The sequence below is a fragment of the Python bivittatus genome, unplaced genomic scaffold (assembly GCF_059951505.1).
Source record: "Python bivittatus isolate LINGU-HERP-01145 unplaced genomic scaffold, Pbiv_v1 ctg000020_np1212, whole genome shotgun sequence".
NCBI classification, from domain to species: domain Eukaryota; kingdom Metazoa; phylum Chordata; class Lepidosauria; order Squamata; family Pythonidae; genus Python; species Python bivittatus.
The window spans coordinates 90527406-90549868 of NW_028277030.1; the positions used below are offsets into that span (position 1 = coordinate 90527406).

The 22463-nt window shown below is 36.0% G+C and overlaps 1 protein-coding gene across 3 annotated transcripts in view; it reads left to right on the forward strand.

Annotated features, from left to right (window-relative positions):
- RYR2 (ryanodine receptor 2) overlaps positions 1–22463 on the forward strand; it is a 332798-nt gene that overhangs the window by 301079 nt on the left and 9256 nt on the right. For all 3 annotated transcript variants that reach the window (XR_015796687.1, XM_088143916.1, XM_088143914.1), the window contains 12 exons: positions 373–454; positions 1953–3256; positions 3647–3714; positions 4207–4354; positions 5131–5217; positions 6106–6324; positions 6949–7079; positions 8375–8417; positions 11931–12064; positions 16375–16435; positions 19293–19439; positions 19991–20125. Coding sequence is in view for 2 of the 3 variants with exons in the window: in XM_088143916.1 (XP_088000042.1) it covers positions 373–454; positions 1953–3256; positions 3647–3714; positions 4207–4354; positions 5131–5217; positions 6106–6324; positions 6949–7079; positions 8375–8417; positions 11931–12064; positions 16375–16435; positions 19293–19439; positions 19991–20125 (2559 nt within the window). In the remaining variant the exon portion in view is untranslated. The remainder of the gene's footprint in view (positions 1–372; positions 455–1952; positions 3257–3646; positions 3715–4206; positions 4355–5130; positions 5218–6105; positions 6325–6948; positions 7080–8374; positions 8418–11930; positions 12065–16374; positions 16436–19292; positions 19440–19990; positions 20126–22463) is intronic.

Sequence of the window (22463 nt, forward strand, 5' to 3'; positions counted from 1 at the left end):
TATATTACCCAGTGAAAAAAAATTACCCTGTCTTGAAAAACAGCTACAGAACTACAAAAAATAGAATCATTGTAAAGATTCAGAAAGTGGCAAGGACTGGACATTACTTGGAATAAAGTTGGTAGACTTCTTGATATTTGTCACTTTTTTGAGAAGGATAAGCTGTCCTCTGGGTGATTCAAGATATAGAATCTTTGAAGCAATTCATGTAAATAATTTCACATTTATTATTCCTAAAGGGTATATGTTAGAAAATGCCTTGATGATGTTCTCTCCTCCTCTTTCAAGTTACAGCAAATTGACTACAGGAATAAGATTTTGTTTCCTTGCAGTAAAAAATGACTTCTGGGAATCTTATATTTATATTGACAGGATTCTAGTCAAATTGAATTACTGAAAGAATTAATGGATCTTCAGAAAGATATGGTGGTCATGCTGCTATCTATGCTGGAAGGTAAAATTAAAATTATTTTAAACACGTTTTATTAATTTATTTTTCAGATTACAACTGTAAGAAAGCTTGCACCTATGGGGTGTTTCCTCCCAGTGCAAAAAATACCTTAAAAAAGAAATATTTGTTAGGATCACATGAGGGAAGAAAGAGGTCACACTATCTTGCCAGCTGTGGTGCCAATAAATGAAATGCAAAGACATGTTTAATATTAGCAAGTTGGCTGAGAAAGTATGCAGCCTGCCAATTTGTATTAATTACTGTATAAAAATTCCAGCTCTAGTAATCAATAAAAAAATTATTACATTTTCTGATTTCAGTGTGCTTCATAAAAATGTAAGAAAGACATTCTAATCTCTCCAGAGATTAATTGAGGGTGGGGAAAGGTGTTAAATAGTGTGAAACAACTCCTCTCTAGTATACAGGAGATCTATTAGCAAAATAATAGCTTGGCGATCCTACTATAGCCAGACAGATCTGCAGTACATAGTAACCTTAGCATAGCCAAAAAGAATAGGGTTAGCTAGAGGAACACTAGTGGTTCTTCTGCTGGTGATAGGTTATAAAATAGCGTACTGAGGATTGTGCTGATGACAACTTTGGATCCACTTAATTTACCATGCTTTTGATGGGGTCACAGGGTTAGGCCCTCTACACATGCTGAACTTGAGTTGTCGGATTAAATTTTCCTCCATTTCAGAGGGAAAAGCTTTTTTAAAAAGGCCTTTCTTGGCATTAAGAAATAGTAATACTTGCATACCTAAAAGCTTATCTCTAATTACATGTGTGTAATTTGTGTACCACATGCAACCCTTGAAACCTTCAGTCTGCCCCAAGCATAATTCCCTCCATCAGCCAACTGGATTTGACTAGTTTAGTTGGAGAGCATGCACACATGAATGAATGTCCACACAAAACACTTGCCTTTCTTTGAACTGTGCTCCCTCAACTTACCAAAATTATAACAAGGCACACTCACCAAAGCATAACCAAGGTATTCCAACAGATTAAACAGATGTTGAATAGGCTGATAGGAGCATGATAAGCCTTCCCCTTTCCTGGGCATCTTCTTTGTGAGGATATGTGTGTGCAAGAGTATAACTGCAAAGGTTGTACAGGGAAACATATCATCTGTAGCTGATTCTCAGTACTCAGGCTCTACTGACCACTAGCTGTGACCACATCCACTCACCTACAGCTTCTGACATCCCATCCACCATGATATGTGCTCTGTAATTCTGAACAGGGAAATGGGAGCAACAACTGTAGAAATGTAATGTATAAAGTACTTTTTCTTTTAAGCTTAAAATAAAAACACAAGCTGTTTCAAGTTTGGTCCATCCTAAATATTGTCTAAACATTTCTAAATATTATTTTGAAATACAATATTGCTGTTCTCAGATCTGTAGTGTAATTTTGATGTTTATAACATTTCTTTGTGTTACTTAGGCTATTTAAAAAGTATGTTAGTAAGATTATTGATGCACTCTCCCACATTCAGGTAACGTTGTGAATGGAACAATCGGCAAGCAAATGGTTGACATGCTGGTGGAATCATTCAACAATGTAGAAATGATTCTAAAGTTTTTTGATATGTTTCTAAAACTGAAGGATTTAACTTTCTCTGATGCATTTAAAGAATATGATCCCGATGGTAAGGGAATTATTTCCAAGAGAGATTTTCATAAAGCAATGGAGAGCCACAAACACTATACTCAATCTGAAACGGAGTTTCTGCTCTCCTGTGCTGAAACAGATGAGAATGAAACTCTGGACTATGAGGAATTTGTGAAACGGTTTCATGAGCCAGCTAAAGACATTGGCTTCAATGTTGCTGTTTTGCTGACAAACTTGTCAGAGCACATGCCCCATGACACGCGGCTGCAAACTTTCCTTGAATTGGCAGATAGTGTTCTAAACTACTTCCAGCCCTTCTTAGGACGCATAGAAATAATGGGCAGTGCAAAGCGCATTGAACGAGTTTACTTTGAGATCAGTGAATCAAGTCGGACGCAGTGGGAGAAACCTCAGGTTAAAGAGTCAAAGAGACAGTTTATTTTTGATGTAGTAAATGAAGGAGGGGAAAAGGAAAAAATGGAACTTTTTGTTAATTTTTGTGAAGATACTATCTTTGAAATGCAGTTGGCTGCTCAGATCTCAGAATCAGATCTGAATGAGCGGTCCGTCAATAAAGAAGAAAATGAGAATGAGAAGCTGGAGGAGCAAGATCCCAGAATAGGTTTCTTCTCTCTAGTGACTGTCACGTCAGCTTTAGTAGCACTCAAGCATAACATAATGACTCTGATGAAAATGCTAAGCATGAAAAGTATAAAGAAGCAAATGAAGAAGATGAAAAAAATGACCATGAAGGACATGGTCATGGCTTTGTTTTCTTCCTACTGGAGCATTTTAATGGGTTTCATGCATTTTTTATCGAGTGTCTTCAGAGGCTTCCTTCAAATCATGTACAGCTTGCTGCTTGGAGGGAGCCTGGTTGAAGGAGCCAAGAAAATTAAGGTGGCTGAACTTTTAGCCAACATGCCTGACCCTACTCAGGACGAGGTACGTGGTGATGGAGAAGAAGTAGAAAGGAAGCCAACTGAAGTTGCTTTGCCTGCAGAAGACCTAACTGATCTCAAAGCTCTGTCAGAAGATAGTGACCTTCTCTCAGATATTTTTGGTTTAGATTTAAAACGAGAGGGAGGACAATATAAACTAATCCCACATAATCCAAATGCAGGCTTGAGTGATTTGCTGAGCAGTCCTTCTTTACTCCCTTTACCTGATGTGCAAGAAAAAATACAGGTACAAATATTGTTTTGATTTATCTATCTTGTTTAAATCTTTTTCTTTTTTTTAAAAGCTATTTTAATACATTACAAGCTATTTTAATACATTTAATACATGAATAATTATTTCATGTTTGTTAATCATATTCAGCAAAGTTTTCCTTGTTTTAAGATGGGTTATAATCTTGAGGTTATTTTTTTTTTTAATTAGTTTCACTTTTAAAATGAAAGAAGCATTTTCAAATGAAAATGTGTTACCTTATTTTCTACATGAGCCATAGCATGTATGTGTATTTTAAAGGTTATGTAGTAGCAATATCCTTTTGTTTTTTTTATGCCACATAATTTGAAAATAGAGCATTGTCATAATGTTTTCCTTCTTCTTGGTTATACTTATTCATTCAAGGACCAGAAGATGAATGAAGATGGAAAAGTTGAAAGAGAAGATACTAAATTTGAACATGAAAAAGCAGAGTATGTCCCATTCCTTTCAGAATTAATAGTTTCATCAAAACTGTGACCTGATTGGGAAAAAATCCAGTGACATCCATGAGAATTCATTCCAAATAAGTGTTTTGTACTGCAGTATAAATGAATAGTTTATCTGTATGTATATATTTACCTTATGGTTATCGTACTTAAGGAATTGTGCAGGATACCACATAGGAATTAGTAGTCTATAATTACACCTCTCTTCTCTATGGTTTGTAATATATTTTTACTTTTTAACACAGTAGTTTTTTTCCATTTCAACTTCATTATAAAATGGTTATTATTAATAGATTTTTTTGAACCTTTTATCTATCATACATTTTCCATATGCTTTTCTCAACATCTGTTGTGTATGGTCTTGAAAAAGGACCCAGTCTTTTCCTACGGTGCAGTTGATTCTTTTCTCATTGACATACAAAGTTTTAATTGAGAAATGTGACTGATATTATAGTTTTGGAAAATATGTGTTTACAGGGGAGAAGATGGAGAAAAAGAAGAGAAAACAAAAGAAGATAAAGGAAAACAGAAACAAAGGCAGCGTCATAAACATAGGCACGGTGAATTAGAATTGCAAGAATCTGCCTTTTGGAAGAAAATTATTGCATATCAACAGAAAGTCCTTGTAAGGTTTTCAAAGTTAAAATAGATAAGAATTCATTATAATTCATTTTGTACACATAATTGTTTAAATTTTGATTTTTACAACTTAATTCATTGTTGTGTCTACTTCTACTCAGAAGCTAGACACTATTTGTTTTCACAAAAAAAAATTCTTTTGGGAAGGGAACACAAAACCACTTCTGGGTACTTTCCCCTTCATTCCAGATTATTAAACATCTGTATCAAATATGCAGATGTGGAAATGCTATTTCTTTTTACTTTCCTATTTGTGTGTATAATATACTTTGGCACTGTTTAATATATATTGTTCAGATACAATCCATAAACATTAAATACACATGATTTGGATAAGCAATTTTAATTTTCATAAAATAGGTGAATAATTTGGAGTGGAAAACTTCTGATCATTTATGATCATTTATGATTATTCTGATCATTTATTATTCTGATCATTTTCTGATCAGAAAACTTCTGATCATTTATTTAGGATAACATTCTACAGGTTATGTAGATAAGATATAGATATTAGGTATATCTAACTATTAAGCATATTTATTTGATTTATATTCTGTCTTTATTTTGTACAATTCATAATGTTCTCTCCTATTTTCTCCATGACAACTGTCCTGTGAGGTGGGCTGGGCTGAGACAGAGTGACTGGCCCAAAATCACCTTCTGTTCCTAAGGGAGGACTAGAACTCAGTTTCCTGATTTCTGATTCAACACTTTAACCATTACCTTAAACTGGCTCAAAGCAAAATTATTTCTTTTTTTCAGAATTATTTTGCTCGGAATTTCTACAATATGAGGATGCTGGCTTTATTTGTCGCATTTGCCATTAATTTCATTCTTTTGTTCTACAAGGTAAATCCTTCATACTTCAGATTTTATCATTTGTATGTGAAATTAGCATACATAACGTTAAGTGATTTTCTAGCTCAACAACTATGAGAAAGTTTCCTTTTACACACAATCACGGAATACTATACCATGCCTCTCTAGCACTGGAACTATTCTTAGCAGCAGTATATTAAAAAAGAGAGCAAAAGTAGAACTTGGAAGTACTAATTTGCTAAATAAGGAATGCAGTTGGCATTCAAGAAGTGTTTATATAGTCTTCAGAAGCATACACACAATGATATGACAGGCAAAATGGAAAAATATTGAGTTGTATCCTAAGGAAAAAAATTAGTCATAACAGGGGTCCTTACCTATTTCAGAGGTAAACTCAGTAGTTGATCTCAATCACTTAGACAGTCAGAGCAACAACAAACTACTATGCCTTTCCAGGTCACAAATTATTAATAATGAGACCCAACACTTTATCAACAAATATCCAGAGGACAGACCTTTTGTTCAAGTGGCTATGAGGGCCACACTGTATACCATGATTTTATGAGACAAAAGTTGATATAGGCAATGATTGTGCAGCGGGGGGGGGGCAGGGAGGCTGACGTAGGGCTAAAACTATATTAAACATACTTAAGCTTTGTAGAGTTTGGAATGCTGAATTTGAAAATAAAATTTGAATAGCATATGACTAAAGAAAATAAGAAATGCCAGCAGAGAAGGAAGGGAAGTGATAGTCTTGAGATCTGACAGAGTATCAGCCCAAGGCTTTCTGCTGTTAAAAGTTAATTGTCCTTCTCTGGTATAGTCCTGTTTCCACCTGTTATCCCTTCTTTTCTGGTGTAGCTTGTAAAAATGAGAGATTTCTGTCAAATTGTTCTTCAACTCAGATTGTTTCAACAGGTCTCTACATCTTCAGTGACAGAAGAAAAGGAAGTTCAAGTAGTTAATACTGCTGATAAAATGAAGCTAAACAGCCTAGAAAGTCCTTCCCATAGAATCATCACAGTACACTATGTCCTTGAAGAAAGCAGTGGCTACATGGAACCTACACTCCGCATTTTAGCAATTTTACACACTGTCATTTCCTTTTTCTGCATCATTGGGTATTACTGTCTGAAAGTAAGAGAACAAGAAAATCACATCTGCTTCCTGTACTGTACTTTTAATTCCTTTGGATTTATTCTTATGTTTGTTTCCCTCTCTCTGATAACTTACTGGTTACTGTGTGTATGTGTATGTATTCTATCTTAAAGGTTTGTTGTCAGAACAAGTAACAATAAAGATTATAAATCAACAATAAGAATACAAAAAAATACAAATATATATATATATATATATATATATATATTCTGAATTCTGTAATTCTTTTTGTTTGAAAGAACATACTGGAGACATGCACAGATAATTTTGGGCACCTGTTGGGCACCTGTTGATGACAAGAAGAAGCAGTTATTTCTGCTGATTGTCCCTTCCTACTGTAGTCCATTGTATCTTCTAAAACATTTTCTGGAAGGGACTTTCTAGAGATTGCAGTGGGAAAGGAGAATCAGTGAAAGTCCTCACTTCCCTGGCCCTCCCCCTTCACTGGATTATGTCATCTCTTTGGAAAAAGGTCCTTCTGTATACTATCTTATTTTAAAAAACTGTAAGCTTATCCATTCTTTGAATTTTTCTCAGCATCCAGGTATTCTTAACAGATAATTGCTACAAGTGAAGTTAAACGTTTTGTACTTCTGTTTCCAGGTTCCATTGGTAATATTTAAACGAGAAAAAGAAGTTGCGAGGAAATTGGAATTTGATGGACTATATATTACAGAACAGCCTTCAGAAGATGATATTAAGGGACAATGGGACAGACTTGTCATTAACACACAGTGAGTCCTTTTATTTTTCTGAGGCTACACGGTTTATATGATTTACTCTTAATTTTAACAGGAATGAATAGTGATTGGATACATCTGTGGCATACAAATTGCTAAAGTGGAAACAGCTATAGCTTTCCTAAGTATGTTTTAGCATGAAAATCTATCTTGCAAACAATATGTACTAAGAAATATACTTACTACATACGTGCATTTAAGCATGCACTTAGTATAACTGTGGTGGGAAAAATTCACATGGTAAACTTTATATAGATTTTAAAAAAACCTGATAAATTATCTTTCATATTTCATCCCTTAAAATATTTTATAGTACAGCAATAAACAACATAATTATTTTCTGGATTTCTCACAACTCTCAATTATGTAATACAAGTCATACCTCAGAAATATTGCAAAATTAGTCCTAAAATGCATTATTTTTAGATTCTGAAAATGCACACTTTTATATAATTAACAAATGTATATTTTATTAGGTGCACTGAATCTTAATCTTAAATATCTTAAATATATATATATTTTAAATTTCCTTGCAAATATTTTTAAATCTGCTCTTTGATCTGGATATGACAAAGCTGATTTATGAATAAATACATGTAAAATTGATATGGATTGAAAATAAACTGTCTAGCCTTACACATAGCTTCATGGCTTAATGTGATTATTGGGGTATATTTATATTTACCAGGCAAAACATGAGAGTTTTGCATCCAAGCAGATAAGAAATTAAGCCTCAACGTAATACTGAATGCTACACAATGTGGAGTTTCATTCTGGACACATAAAGACAGTGTGGCCATTAGATAAGAAAATATTCAGCAAGAATGATTAAAATATAAAAATTTCATGGGTTATCAAATTTCAGATTTGAAAGTATTTCATAAATTCATTAAAAACTTTCATGCCTTTGACAGTAAAGCAGTAAGTCAATCAGCCCATGTATCTGGACAAAGTTTAGCAGAAGGGACTTTTAGTTGCAATTGTATTTAAGAAAAAGAATATGAGAAAAATATATAGGAAGTAACTAATGTCAGTTTAATCCTGAATTTTCATTTCAGGGAGAAAAAATTGAACTTGTGTTGAATTAATTGCATCTGTTAGGTAATTATCTTACAGATGCACTGAGCATTACTTTACAGTGAGAAACTGTAAGTTCTGTAAGTTCCCTTACAGGTGGAGAAATCTTGGAACCTTCAACAATGTTCCCTGTAAATTTGGAGTTCAGAAAATGTATGTTTATTGATGTGAATGATAGTTTATATTTAAACAGAATTTCTTTCACATCTTAGGTCTTTTCCTAACAACTATTGGGACAAGTTTGTGAAAAGAAAGGTAAAGTCTTTCATTACTGTTGAATTATATGTTTCATTTTTAAATAGTGTGGTCTAAACTTCTGAACTATATTATTTTCTACCATTACTGGCTTGTAATTATGAACTCGTGATCAGATTCCTTATCCATATTGGGTACCTATATTGGGATCCATCACCCAATTTTACGAAGCTTGCACTGTATGTTCATTGCTATCAGAGAATATTACCAATTTTCTGTTAAGGTGATTATTTTTTTGTTTGGGGGTATGTGTGTGCGCCTTTGAGTTAGTGTTGACTCCTGGCAACTGCCTGGCCTAGTCCCTGCAGTTTTCTTGGCAAGAATTTGGAAATGGCTTATGGGGATGATGGTGTGTTCTTAATATGCAAAACAGGCTCAAGTACTTCCTTTTCGACTATTTAAGAATGAATCAGAATTGCCAGAGATTAAATCAGATTAGATTTATTACTATAATTTATATAATTTTCCACTTCCAGAGACTGAGCAACTTATGGTATTACTATAAGAGTAAGAATGAAAATCAATTAATACAATTATAATAAATCAGTCCAATATCAGTCTACAATTTGGGAGTACCATCTTCTTACTCATTCCCACATGCCTTTTTTGAAGAGCCTTGTTTTTATGGAACTCTAAGTATGTGCTAAGGAGCGGATTGTCTAGATATTTGAGAGGGGGACCATCACTGAGAAGTCTCAAGCCTGTTGTCTCTTGGTGATGGGACACTCAGTAAGCTCTTTCTCTTAAATCTTATTGGACAAACAGATTCAATTCAGAGAAGGCAGTCGAAGATAGCTAGGCTTTTAGCCATGTAGTCTTTAAAGGTGACACACAATACCTTGAACTGCACTTGGAAGCTAACTAGCAGCCAATGCAGCTCCCATATAGTGATGTCATATAGCTCCCATAACTACCCAGGCTACTGCATGTTATATCAACTGAAGCATCCAGATGGTTTTCAGGGGTGGCCCCACACAGAGTGCATTGCAAATAATCCAGCCTTCAGGTAATAAGGGCATACATGGCTGTGAATAAAGCCTCTTGATCTAGGAAAGTCCACAACAGGTACACAAAATGTAATTGTTCAAAGGCCCTCCTGGCTATGGCTTTCAACTGCTGCTCAAGCAGGGATCATGAGTTCAGGAGTACCCCAAGTTGCAAGCCATATCTTTCTGGGGAGGTGCTACCCTATCCAATTGGCTTCCAAATCCACACCCACTGTGTCTTGGTAGGATTCAGTCTAAGGGATTCTTTCTCCCTATCCAGATCTAACAGCCTCCAGGCATCAGTTCAGTACCTCTACCAGATCTCCTCCCTGATGTGAGATGGAAGTAGATAACTGGGCATGATGCCTCACCTCTGTTGGTGGATGATCTTCCCAGCAACTTCATGTAGATAATAAGCAGTAGCAGAAAGCCCTGTGATACCTCATAACATAGCTGCTGAGGGCTTGATTTCTTCCCACCAGCCTCACAGAGTAGGTCTGGCTAGTCAGGAAGGACAGAACCACTGAAGAATGATGCTCACCCCCCACAACTTTTGCAGTCAGTCCAACCCATTCAGGATTACTGTTCCTCTTAACCAGGCTTCAAGATAAGTCTGGAATAAGTCAGTTTCCTATACTCCCAGTGGCACTGAAGGACACACAAAAACTCCTTTCTACAAAAAAATGTAATTTATTTGAGTGTATCCATTGTACCATAGCTTATATGTCACACAATTATTTTAGTTATTTACAACAAACACATAAGCTAAAACTTGATTTAATGCATTTTGGTAACTACAGCCACTCCTTGTTTAGCGGCTACCCCATTTAGCGACTATTTGCAAATATGATAGTAATTAAAAAAAATATTTTTCCGACCAATGCGTGCACTTACAACGAAATTTCATGTACCTGACAACAGTGCATGTCAGGGTGAGAGTAACACTGGTGTAGCTATAAGAGAGGACTTTATCTAAATGAGGCGGCAGCAACCAGTGATCTTCACAGTGTCTCTCTGTCTCTCAGTCACATGTTCACTTAGCAACTATTTTGCTCCTGATTGAAGGAACGGATTGCGGTTGCTAAACGAGGACAGGGTGTACATTACTGTATTTCAAAAACAATATACAATTAGGTCCTTGGAATAAAATAAAGGTGAGTTGGCTCCATTTATGACTTTTGTGTGTTCACCTCAGAACTGGAGTCAGCACAGAATGAGGCTAAAGCTTTCATGTATGACTCCAATCTCTCTTCATACCGACATGCTTTAGTTCAGTCACATGAACAAGGCTTACTCAGTAAGCTGATGGTACTTTTATGTTCAGAATAATTATCAGTTTGTGATTTAAAGAGGTATAACACTCTTAACTAGCTATAACATTAGTGCTAGTCCTAGATGAATCCTCTCCCAGAGACTTTCCAGCTCCTGTAGAATATATTTTCATCAAGCCTACTGCACATACTTCTGCTAACAGGAGAAGCCCTAAGGCAAGTCTTCCTTCCCTCCTGGGCCATCCCACAGGGAAAAGAATATCCCACATCTAAATATGAAGTTTTTACATTTTTACTTATGTAATTAGGAAACAACACATATAAGCAATATATACACTGATATAATAGGAACTATATATTATGCAATTAAATTAACTATCCAGGAACACACCAGCTGTCCTTCCTTACCCTTCAAAAATGGGCTCACTCTAATTGTCTCTACCATCACCTCCTGTAATGCCTTTAATGCCTTCCTCACTGCAGGTCTTCAGTCTAGTTTTCTCTTTTCCTTCTTGTCTTTGCACCTTTCCCTTCTTGGGTTAGATCTTCAAATTGCTTCTCAGCTTCTCCTCAAAAGTGAACTTCCAGCTCTTCACACCATATTAACTTAGCTGACAATCCTTGTTCTAGTATTCTTTGCACAAAGCCTCATGTCTGCCCTTCTTCCCCTCTTGTGCTTGAGTAGTTATTAAGCTGGGGTGAGGGAGACGGTTCCCTGCTATTTCCAAACACTCTTATTTTCCCTCCTTTCTTCTCTCTCTCCTCCTTTTTCCATCTCTGCCTTCCCTTTTTTTCCTTGTTTTTCCTCCTCCTTCCTCCTTCCTTGCTAGACCCAACGTTAGGGTCTTGTATAAGTTTCTGAACTAATTGCCTCCTCCCAAATTAGCTTCCTTTCCTCTTTCTATCCCCCTTCCCATTGCCAGGCCTAATTTAGAGCCAGCAAGTCTAGGATAAAGAGCTTACTGTCTCTTCACATAATCTCTACCTGCATTTACCTTCCTACCCATTGTAGAAGACCTGCATCCTGCAATCCAGTTTACAACTTTTCTTCAAACCACTGGGGTATAGATGTTATATCTTATCGAGTCGAAGGTCCTTCTAGTCTGCCCCATTATCAAAGTTAGAGGTAGCTAAAAATATAGAATTCTATATAAAAGCATTGTACCTTAACCACATCATGAGAGTACTGGAAAAAATTGGGTTCAGATAAGTAATAACATTTCAGAGGGAAAATAATAGTTACTATATTGTTTCAGGTTATGGATAAATATGGAGAGTTCTATGGCAAAGACAGAATCAGTGAATTGCTGGGAATGGACAAGGCTGCTCTAGATTTCAGTGATGCTCGAGAAAAAAAGAAACCCAAAAAGGATAGTTCTTTATCAGCTGTGTAAGTATTTAAAATATTGCTTTAAAAAGACTACTCAAGCATTTCTTACTTGTTGTTGAGCCTTTAGCATTTCTCTTGCTTTTAATGTCTGACTCTTTTGGTGACTTATAGCCCCCTTTCTTAGATAATGTGAATTATTCTGAAATGTAAGTGTGTGTGTATCTCCTGCATAAATATCGCACACATATATATGGTGAATGGGGATGGGAAACAGAAAGCTGGGAAATGTAGAATGGTATTGTGGCAATTGTGTTCTTCTTATTACTATAGATTTTGATTGCAATAATAAAGATTAATACTCTTTCTCAGAAAGAGAAAGAAAAGTAAAAAGAGAGAATAAAAAGTTCAAAGAAAGAAAAAATAGAAAGAAAAGAAAAAAAAGGAAAAGATGAAATAAAGAAAAAGAAAAGAAATATATAAAGAAGTGACTTCCAATCTTCATCACAAGAAGTATAAACAAGTTTGGAAGCTCTTCACCCCTTATAAGGTTACAAACAGATATCTCTTCTTCACATAATCTGTCTCTTATCTATAAGCAAATCCATAAGACATCAACTTTTCAATCCTAGTGTCAGTAAAGAGTCCATAAAAGGTTGCCAGAATTTCATTAAAACATATCTTATTGTAACCTTGATCAAGTAAACCAACTTTATATTCCTTCCTTTTATCTTTGAAAATCTTAATCCTTAATTCATTCAAATATTGTCATAGGATTTGATCTCTCTTCAGTTCTTCTTTATCCCATTGCAAAGGCTTCTTCGAGGCTTTAACAAGCCTCTTCTGTAAATCCAGTAAACAGACATTATCCCAGGTCATTCGCTTGGCCTGTCACTTGTTCCATTTTAAATGCCTTCTGGGTCTTGTAAATGACACTTTTTAAAATCCAGTATTTCTGATTCTACTATTTTTGCATCCACCAGGACTTGTTTCACATCTGTCATTCCCTCATTAACATCCTTAGACATAGTCTATCCATAGAAACAGACATCTTTATGATATTGGTGATATTGTGGCTATTAATTTCTGGCCCCATTCTTCAAAGATCTCCTTTAATATTTCATATGTTATAGCATTTTGTGTCATTTTGTAAATCCCAATCCTAATCAAAATGAAAGGCAAGGTGTTACTTTTTTTTCTTTTTGCCTGGAGTCTTTAGTCCCTTCTAGTGTCCAATTTAAATCATAAGGTCTCTAATTTCTGTTATGATTGACAATAGACAAAATAATTTTGGTTCCCACAAAAAGCTGTTCATTCCACACAGTGAGTTCTAAAATCTTATAGTAAAAGTTTCAATATTCCAAATTTGACTGGACCCTTAATGCGTTTATAACTTTCTTGGTTCAAAATCTTATTTAGCTTTTTGCTATTTATTTCAAATTCTTTAAGTTCTTAAACTTATAGTTAATGTTTCTTTTGTTCAGAAATGAAGATAGACTCACCAGATAGCTTTTCAAACTTGTCATTCTGAAGATCTCTAATAGCTTTAAGATAGTTAGATAAGCAGTTTCCGAAAGTGAAGTGAGGCTAGCAAACTTAGTATCCTTTAAAAGGCTCTACTGCGGCTGTGAGCTTGATGGTTAATTTCTTCGTCTCCCGGCTCTCAAACCTGTGGGAGACTGCTTTCCTGCGGTTCCCTTGCGAGGAGCAGCTGTTCACAGCACATGTGGTCCTCTCCTTGTCCAGAAAGGTTCCGAATAACCAGTCTCCTCACTGGTTCTTTGGTCTTTGCCACAGTTGTCGTCTCAGCTGTCCATGGAGACGTGTTCAGCTCACCATGCCTCTGCTGGAAGTCACGGCAACTGTGTTCTAATACCTATTCTATCAATAATAATATTGTTATTCTGCATCTTCCAATATGATATATACCATTGTTTATCAGGATTATAACAATACTATATTATAACAGAGAACCCAGCGTAACTGATCTCTGCATGAAGTAATACATAGGCCTAGATCTGATTACAAATAACAGTATTCACTGGGAGTGGGGATGAAGCTTGAATCCATTAGTAGGTTCACCTCTATTTCCTGTAAAGTGAATACAGATAAAAGCTTCTTATCATACTGCATACTGCATATTTAATCAGGGATTGCCCATTGTGACAAGTAATTAGCAGTGCTTGTACCTTTTATGTTTAATTCCACCTCTGAAGGATTATGCCATAATAAAGGAGTTTATTAACACATTTGTAAATTGGTTAATGAAACTCATTGCTTAGCAGTAAAATACAGTATATCTGAAAATTGTTTGGTTTTAACAACCTAGATTTTCCAATTACTTGAACAATTTATGACCTGCACTTTCACAGTTTAATAATGCTGACAAGGAACTGGAATAATATCCTACTATCATTGCATTTGTCCTGAGGAGAAAGGGCAACTCACAGTTTTCAAAACAACAGCTATTACTACTGGTTATCTTGTCAGCATGAGTTCTCAGACTAGACCCAGTCAATTAAGATTATGTTCTATTTAATTGAAGAGACTTAAATAAATTGTGGCTAACATGTTCCATTAATTTAAATAAATCAAAAGGATATGATTATTCTTAGCTGTACCATGGCTGATAACTGCCACATAAATAAGTTAGAGATATCACAGTCTAGAGTCTGGCATATTATTGTCATGGGTAATACAAATTCAGTCTTCAGTGCTTCAATGAAAGAGGGAGGGAAAGAAGAGAGAAACCTGGAAGTGTTCTCTGTTTAGTGTAAGGAAACCTCTGCAATGAATTAATGCCCTCTATCACCCAGAAAGCAAGAATCAGTAAAGCTTGTGTTAATACCAATGGTTCTAGGCTCTTGCCACATTAACTTCTTGATTTTGCCTAGGTTGAAACTTTTTTCTGATCTTCTTTTGCTTCAAGATTCTATTCACGGTTTGTCTCCTTTCACTCATTAGTTAAAAACACCCTTTTCCTCTGTTCCTATCCCATTATTTTCTAATGACACTAGTTAAAATATATGCTAACAGTTAAAACCAGCCTAAAAACTAAAGTCAAAGATAACTTTGAATACAAGTTCATGTTGTTTTTGTGGCCATAATATAGAAGTGGTTTGCTACTGCTTGCTTCTGAGATTTTTTTTTAACTTCCCAGTTTAGCCTATATCATCAAAATTCCTAGTGATTTCCTATTGAAGGCCTAACCAGATCTAGGGCTTATTATTATTTGTATTTATTGGGCCTTACATGCTGCTCCAATTCGTCAAGGACTTTGACCCTCCTTATCTTTTTCAAGATCAGACAAGTCACCCAGTTGGTTTTCATGTCTAAGGCAGGACTAGAACTCACTGTCTCTAGCTTCTAGTCCAGTGTCTTTAACCACTATACCAAACTGGCTCTTCATAGGAAGTTAGGAGATAGATTTTTCCTCTTCTTCTTACATATTTTTCCTGTCAGCAGAGTTGCTTCATAGTCTCTACTTATGTACGTGCTGAACAGAAGAGCCTAAGAGCACTTTATTAACATAAACTTTGCTATCACATTAGTCCTGTCTTCCTGTGTGGGAGAGGAGATTACCTCATGCATGGATGCCTCTGTCCCACCAAACCTAGTAGTAGTTACTGGAAATATCCCCTGCAGATGACTAAGGACTTTCTAGAGTTGAGATGATATACCCCTACTAAATTTTCCCCATTTGTTTTCAGGTAGTAGAAAGGGAGAAACATTTTGAGAATGAGTGGATGAAGTGGATTTAAGAATAGGGGTAAATACTTTATAGGGGAAAGTCTAAAGCAGAAATCCTGTGGTCAGCCTGGTCTATTACAATAACCATAGAGAGGAGTCAACTGCTCCTTCCCCCCCAAAGTAGAAAGCTCCCAGCCTGTTAAGCCACATGGACAGGAAAAAGAGATTTAAGATTTGAATGTTGAGTTTCCTGTACATTATCTTTTGCATTCTGCAGTAGATGAATTTCTTCTTTAAAAGCTGTTCTAGAGCTTGCAATAAAACTGGCTTATCAAAAGCTGGGTCTTTCTGTCACTCCCTGTGAGGCTTCTAATTCCGCAATTGCTTGGAGATAAGTCTGACAATGGGAGCCACCAATTGGCAAATGTCATATTTAACTTTATTTTAACCAACCCCCCTCCCCGCCTGCCACAATGGTATTACAAAATAACATAGTGTCACTCTAACAAGAACTTCATTTCTTTTTTTAAGTGGGGGCATTTTATAACAATGGTAGGAATTGCAACTATATTTAAATAAATTTTGATACATTTAGCAGCTGTTACAAAGAAGTCAGTGATGGATGACTCAACTTTTCCATATTTTATTTAGTCTTATTTCTTCTTTTATATGTGCTCTTTCAGGCTGAATTCTATTGATGTAAAGTATCAAATGTGGAAACTAGGTGTTGTTTTCACTGATAATGTAAGTATGTACTGTTAATATTAATTAGAGTACTAAAGCAGAGCAGTAATTTAAATGACTTTCAAAATTCTCTACCAAATTTATGGGCAAAGAAATTGGATTGGTGGGTTCTCCAGATTTTTCCAGGAGAAGGCAAAACTCCTTAAGGACACAATTCACTCTTAACAGTGACAGTAACACTCATGGGAAAAGTTCCCTTATGATGTCTTCTCTTGAGATTTAACAGAAGCATGGAAAGCCAGGGAAGCTGGAGATAAGTTTGAAACAGGACATTCATACTCATCCTGGCCATCTCAGAACTAAGTGCAAGAACACTGTACTCCACTCATGAGAATTTCTCCAAAATTCTCTTCTTTGAATTTTTTAAAATCATATTGAATGAGAACTGGTTAAAAAAAAGTTTGAATTTTTTTCTGCACAGCACTAGCTTAAAGTGGGAGATTTGAATATTTTAACCATGTACTTGAAACTGTATATCAAGATCTTGGGTATAGAGATAACTATTTGATCATACATTTTACCTGATGTGCAATACATGTATCTGGATGCTAGAGAGAACTATGCTGTCCTGAATTGCTAGAAAGCAGACAGTTAACTAACATTTTGTTTGTTTTTCCTCATGCTTTTCATTTCATTTGCATTGGTGAAAATGTAATTTATCACATGTAAAGAATTACAAAGTACATAACAATAGCCGTCGTGGATGAAGCCAAGGCTTCTTACAGTAGCCAAACACATGCCTCTGGGTTGCTTGCAAGCTGGAGACAGAGTCATATCCCTTTCTCAATGTTGTTCCCCTGCAACTGGCATTTGAAGTATGCTACCTCCAAGCCAGGTGGTAACATTGAATCTTCACTGCTAATAACCCTTGATATACTTGTCTTCCATGAATTTATCCAATCCCCCTTTAAAGCCATCCAAGCTCAAATCCTATCATGCATGTGTGAAGTTAGACTTTTCACACAATGTGCATCCTTTAACCTTTATAAGTTGAACTGTATTTGCTCTTTGGTTGACTATGTACCTTACTGAAGAGATCCTTTTAAACCTCTTGACAATCATTGTTGGTTTTTACTACCTGTTTCATCCACAAACTTGGGCAGCTGTTTCTTACCTCTAAGTCAATATTATTTATGAATAAGTTCAAAAGCAGTGTTCTCATCACAGATTTTTGAGGTAAAGCACTTTTTACTCCCTTCCGTTGAGAAAGTTACCATTTATTCCTATACTTTGCTTTCTGTTTGTTAACCAGTTAGCATTTGATAAAAGGACAGGTCCTCTTATCCCCCTAACCACTAAGTTTACTTAAGAACCTTTGATGAGGACTTCTGTCAAAGGATTTTGAAAATTGAAATATTCAATGTCAACAAGCTCATCTTCATCCACCTCTCAAAGAATTCTGGAAGTTTAGTGAAGCAGGATTCTTTATGGAATCTGTGCTGATTTGCCTTCAACAAGGCTTTTCCCTCTATGTGCTTAGTTATTTTTCCTTTGAAAAGCACTTCTACCTGTGTACATGGAAAACACATTAAGCTGACTGGCTTGTAATTTCCTTGGGTCCCTTTTTAAAGACTGGTGACATACTGGCTATCTTCCAGTCTTTTGGCACTGAGTCTGATTTGAATGACAAGTTATACAGTATATATTTGCTAGGTGGTAAGCAAATTCACCTTTGAGTGCTTTCAGATTTCTTGGGTGGATGCCAGTAGACTCAGCAATTTGTTACAGTGTAGGCTCTCAAGATATCCTAGATGATTTTCTGTTGTTTAGCCTGCTTTAACTGTTCCAATTCCCTCTTTGAGAGTCAATAGATTCAGGTTTCTGTCTATACTACACAAGATATAGACAAGTGCAAAGTATTCATTCAGTTCCTCTGCAATTCCATATATCCCTTTCACTCCTTTGTTGTCTAGCAACCTTCTGGGTTTTTGCTTATTTCTTCCTTGAATATGTTTTGCCGTGTGCTCCTCCCCTCCCCTCCCCTCCCCTCCCCTCCCCTTCTTGCCATACGCTTTTTCAGCCAGAGTTTGTGCTCCTTTTTGTTCTTTTCATTAGGATGGGCTTTCCAGTTTGAAAGGAAATCTTTCAACTTTTATACCTTTCTGAACATTACTTAAGCCCCATTCCAGTCTAGCACTGAAGATGTTACCTAGCTGGGTAACGAAATGTTTGCAGGAAAAGAACCAAGCTCAGAGAACACCAAGGACTTCACAGTTAAAGCCTTTTCCTGGACTCAATTGATCTTTCTTAGGTTTGAAAGTTTGGTTCTGCACTTGATGAAGTGGGTTGCTGGCTATAAAGCATTCTCTTGCAATGAACTAAGAATTTTGTCTTTATCTCTGAGCCTTTTGGCTTTGTACTTTGCCTTTAAAGAACTGCTCTTTGGGGGTTCATTCTGATGAGCACCGAATACAGTGATATAAAGTTAACTGTCATCTGTGTTTCTATGCATTGAAAAAATGTTCCATTCTGTTTTGCCTGTTGAATACTGTATTCATAGTTTCAGAAAGGAAAATATTGCAGAGCTCAGTCTGGTTGCAGGAAATGTGAAATATAACTGTAACAATAACACCTAATATAGTGTAAGATCATGTGATGACTTCCATCCAATAGAGTAAATAAGATAATAAAGTTATGCGTACCTTTATTATAAAGACTTTAAAAGTAGATGTGTCTGGTTTTATATAATGCATCACCTGTTTTATTTGTTAAAGTTAAAAATGCAAATTATTTCAAAAATTGATTAAAAAGTAAAAAGTCTGTTTGGGAGTTGTGATTATAGCTATGGTACAAAGATGTTTTTATCTGATTGCATGTTCTTTTCTTAAACCTGTTTTGTTTCTTTTCTTCTAAAAAGTCTTTTCTGTATCTGGCTTGGTATATGACCATGTCAGTCCTTGGTCATTACAACAACTTTTTCTTTGCTGCACATCTCCTTGACATAGCAATGGGATTTAAAACATTGCGAACTATTCTATCATCAGTGACCCACAATGGGAAACAGGTAATGGCTCCTTACGCTGTCATTAACTTTATGAAAGATTGAATGCCACCCTTTAAAATTAATTGTAAAAGAGGAACAGTTATATAACCATGCCAACTGTGAAAGAAGTCAGAGAACAGTTGTTGTTTATTTAAAAATTTGGAGGAAATGTAATAAACTCTGAATTACACTTGCAACTCTACTTTTGCCTCATTTCCATAATTAGGATTCCAAATTCATTTGGCGTAACAATCAAATTTAGGCTTACTGAGATCTACTTTCACTTGTTTTCAGTCAGGATTATTCCCAAATCGGCATGATTTCAACTGCACCCTTATAATGCAATTGTCTATATATCTGCTTATGTTAAAGACTGCAGTAAGTCCCACCCAAAATCAGTTGGAATTATTCCCAAGTAGCAGAAGATTATTGCCTTGTTTTACATCATTTGTAAATTGTTTAATATGAAGTAGAAATCAAATGAACATTGAACTTCTGATGATTTTAAAAAATAAGTTTACAATCAAGGAACTCTGAAATATTTGTTAATTTGTTACTTCTTTTTTTTTTAGCTTGTACTGACTGTGGGATTACTAGCAGTGGTAGTTTACTTATACACAGTAGTTGCTTTCAATTTCTTCCGCAAATTCTACAATAAGAGTGAAGATGGAGATATGCCAGATATGAAATGTGATGATATGCTAACGGTAAACTTTACTTTTGTTCTTTTTTTCTATTTTGTTAATATGATTCTAAGTGGGTATATTTTCAAGAGTGGAAACAGTTTCTGTTTACAAAACACAAAGGGATACATCAACAACCCGTGCAACCCTTCAGAATCCTCTCTATAGATTTTCAGGAAACTCAACAAATGCTTCATTGCAGGAGCAGGTATAATATTATATTCCACCTAGTATGATGGCCATAAGTAAACACAATGATTTTACCCAAAGGCAGGACTTCCCCCCCTCTTTTTGGGGGGGGTTCCTTTGGGTCAATTTTGAGTCCTGACAACTGCCTGGGCCTGTTCTTGCAGTTTTCTTGGTAACAGTTTCAGAAGTGACTTGCCAATACCTTCTTCCTTGGGCTAAGAAAGAGTGACTCAGCCAGAGTCACTCTGTAGCTTCCATGCCTATGGCAGGACTGGAACTCAGTTTCCTGGTTCTAGCCTGGTGCTTTTAACCACTATATCAAACTGTCTCTCAACCTGTGGTTACATTTCTATAAATTAGTGGAAGCACCACCTAATAACAGAAGCCTGCCCAAAATTTAGGCTGGTTTTGGCGCTGGTGATTCTAATATGAGTATAGGACTCTAAATAGTTAACCTTATTGAATTGGATATTAATCTGAAAGAAAACTTAGATGGTTGGCATATATTTTTGTCAGTTTGTATAGGGTTCAGAGTAAAATCTACATTCATTCTTCTAAATGAATATACTACTATTATGTTAATTAAAATAACAATAAGTTTGTTGTATAATAGCAATTGGCTTAAATCATTACCTATGGTTAGTCTGTCATGTGTATTATGAGATATACAGATAGTCTTTGACTTATGACCATTTGTTTAATGACTGTTTGAAGCTACAATGGCACTGAAAAAAGTGACTTACAACCAGTCCTCACACTTATGACCATCACAGCATCCCTGCAGTCACATGATCAAAATTTGGATGCTTGGCAACCGGCATGTATTTATGGCAGTTGCAGTGTCCCAGGATCATGTCATTGCTATTTGCAATCTTACCAGGGGGCTTCTGACAAGCAAGTCAATGGGGGAAGCCAGATTCACTTAACGGCTATGTGATTCACTTAATAAATGCAGCAAAAATGATCGTAAAATTGGACACAACTCAGACTGCATCACTTAACGATGGAAATTCCGGTCCCAATTATGGTCGTAAGTCGAGGACTATCTGTATTCCCTTTGTTAACTCACGCTAAATTAAACTAAGCTTTGCTTGACCACAGCTTTGCTTAATTTTTCTCTTGCCATGGTGGTTTAATCAGGTAGACACCATACATTTGCTTTCCCACGGCAGCAGACTATGGATACTGGGAGGGTTAGGGTTAGGGTTAATTGCTCTGCAAGCAGTGGGAAATGATTTCTGAACTTGCCAGCTTTGCCTGCCTACCCACAAGCCACAATAGTTGGCTTCAGTAGCATACCTTGGAATCTGGAGCAGACATTAAATTAGGTGGGCAAATTGTTGCCAATGAGCCACATGCGTTTCTTGGCCACCACCCTCAATAATATTGGCAAAATAGCAGGTGTTCAGTGGCACAATGGTGGTATGTGGTTTTGTTTTAAAAAATGTGGAAATGGATATATTATGCCTTTGAGAGGCAAACACTCCATTTCTGTCTTTTTTCTCCACTAAGCCCCTGAAAAACATTTTTTCAGCCCCATCCAATTGTCAGATATTCTCCTTGGAGACCAATGTATATGAATTTTTTAAACAGTATACTTCTCCTAGCCAGAAAAAAGCCTTTCCATTAAAGCATTTTTGTAGGGATAGGTTGAATCCTGACAGCTTACACTGCATCGTAATAAAATTTCTTTAGCAAAAGCTGTTACATTCTATTTGGAAATAATGAAAGTAGATTACATACTTGGCTCAAAAGGTTTAGACTGATCACTTACTGGACTGAAATATAGTCACATACAGTAAAAAAAATTTCAGCTAAGATTCAGATGCTTCAGTCCTTTCACTGGGAATGAGGAAGATCACAAAGAAAGGTCTGACACTCCAAAGCCTACCCCAAAGCCGCAAAATGAGCAAGAAAGTAGCACCCTCCTAGTCAGGTAGTCCTGTTTAACTGCAAAAGAGATTTTGGCCTGGATACATACTAGAAGGAGATAAGAAAGAGAGCAGCTCTCTCTGCCAGATTACAGGAGACTCCACAAATAATGTATTTCCCAGAACTGAGGTTCATCATAAGGCCATAGTACTAAATCTAGTCAAAACAAGTGGCTGAAGTCCTCCAATCTGAAAAACCCAGCAATCACCCTGTATATCCAGATGTCTCATGTCTACTTGTA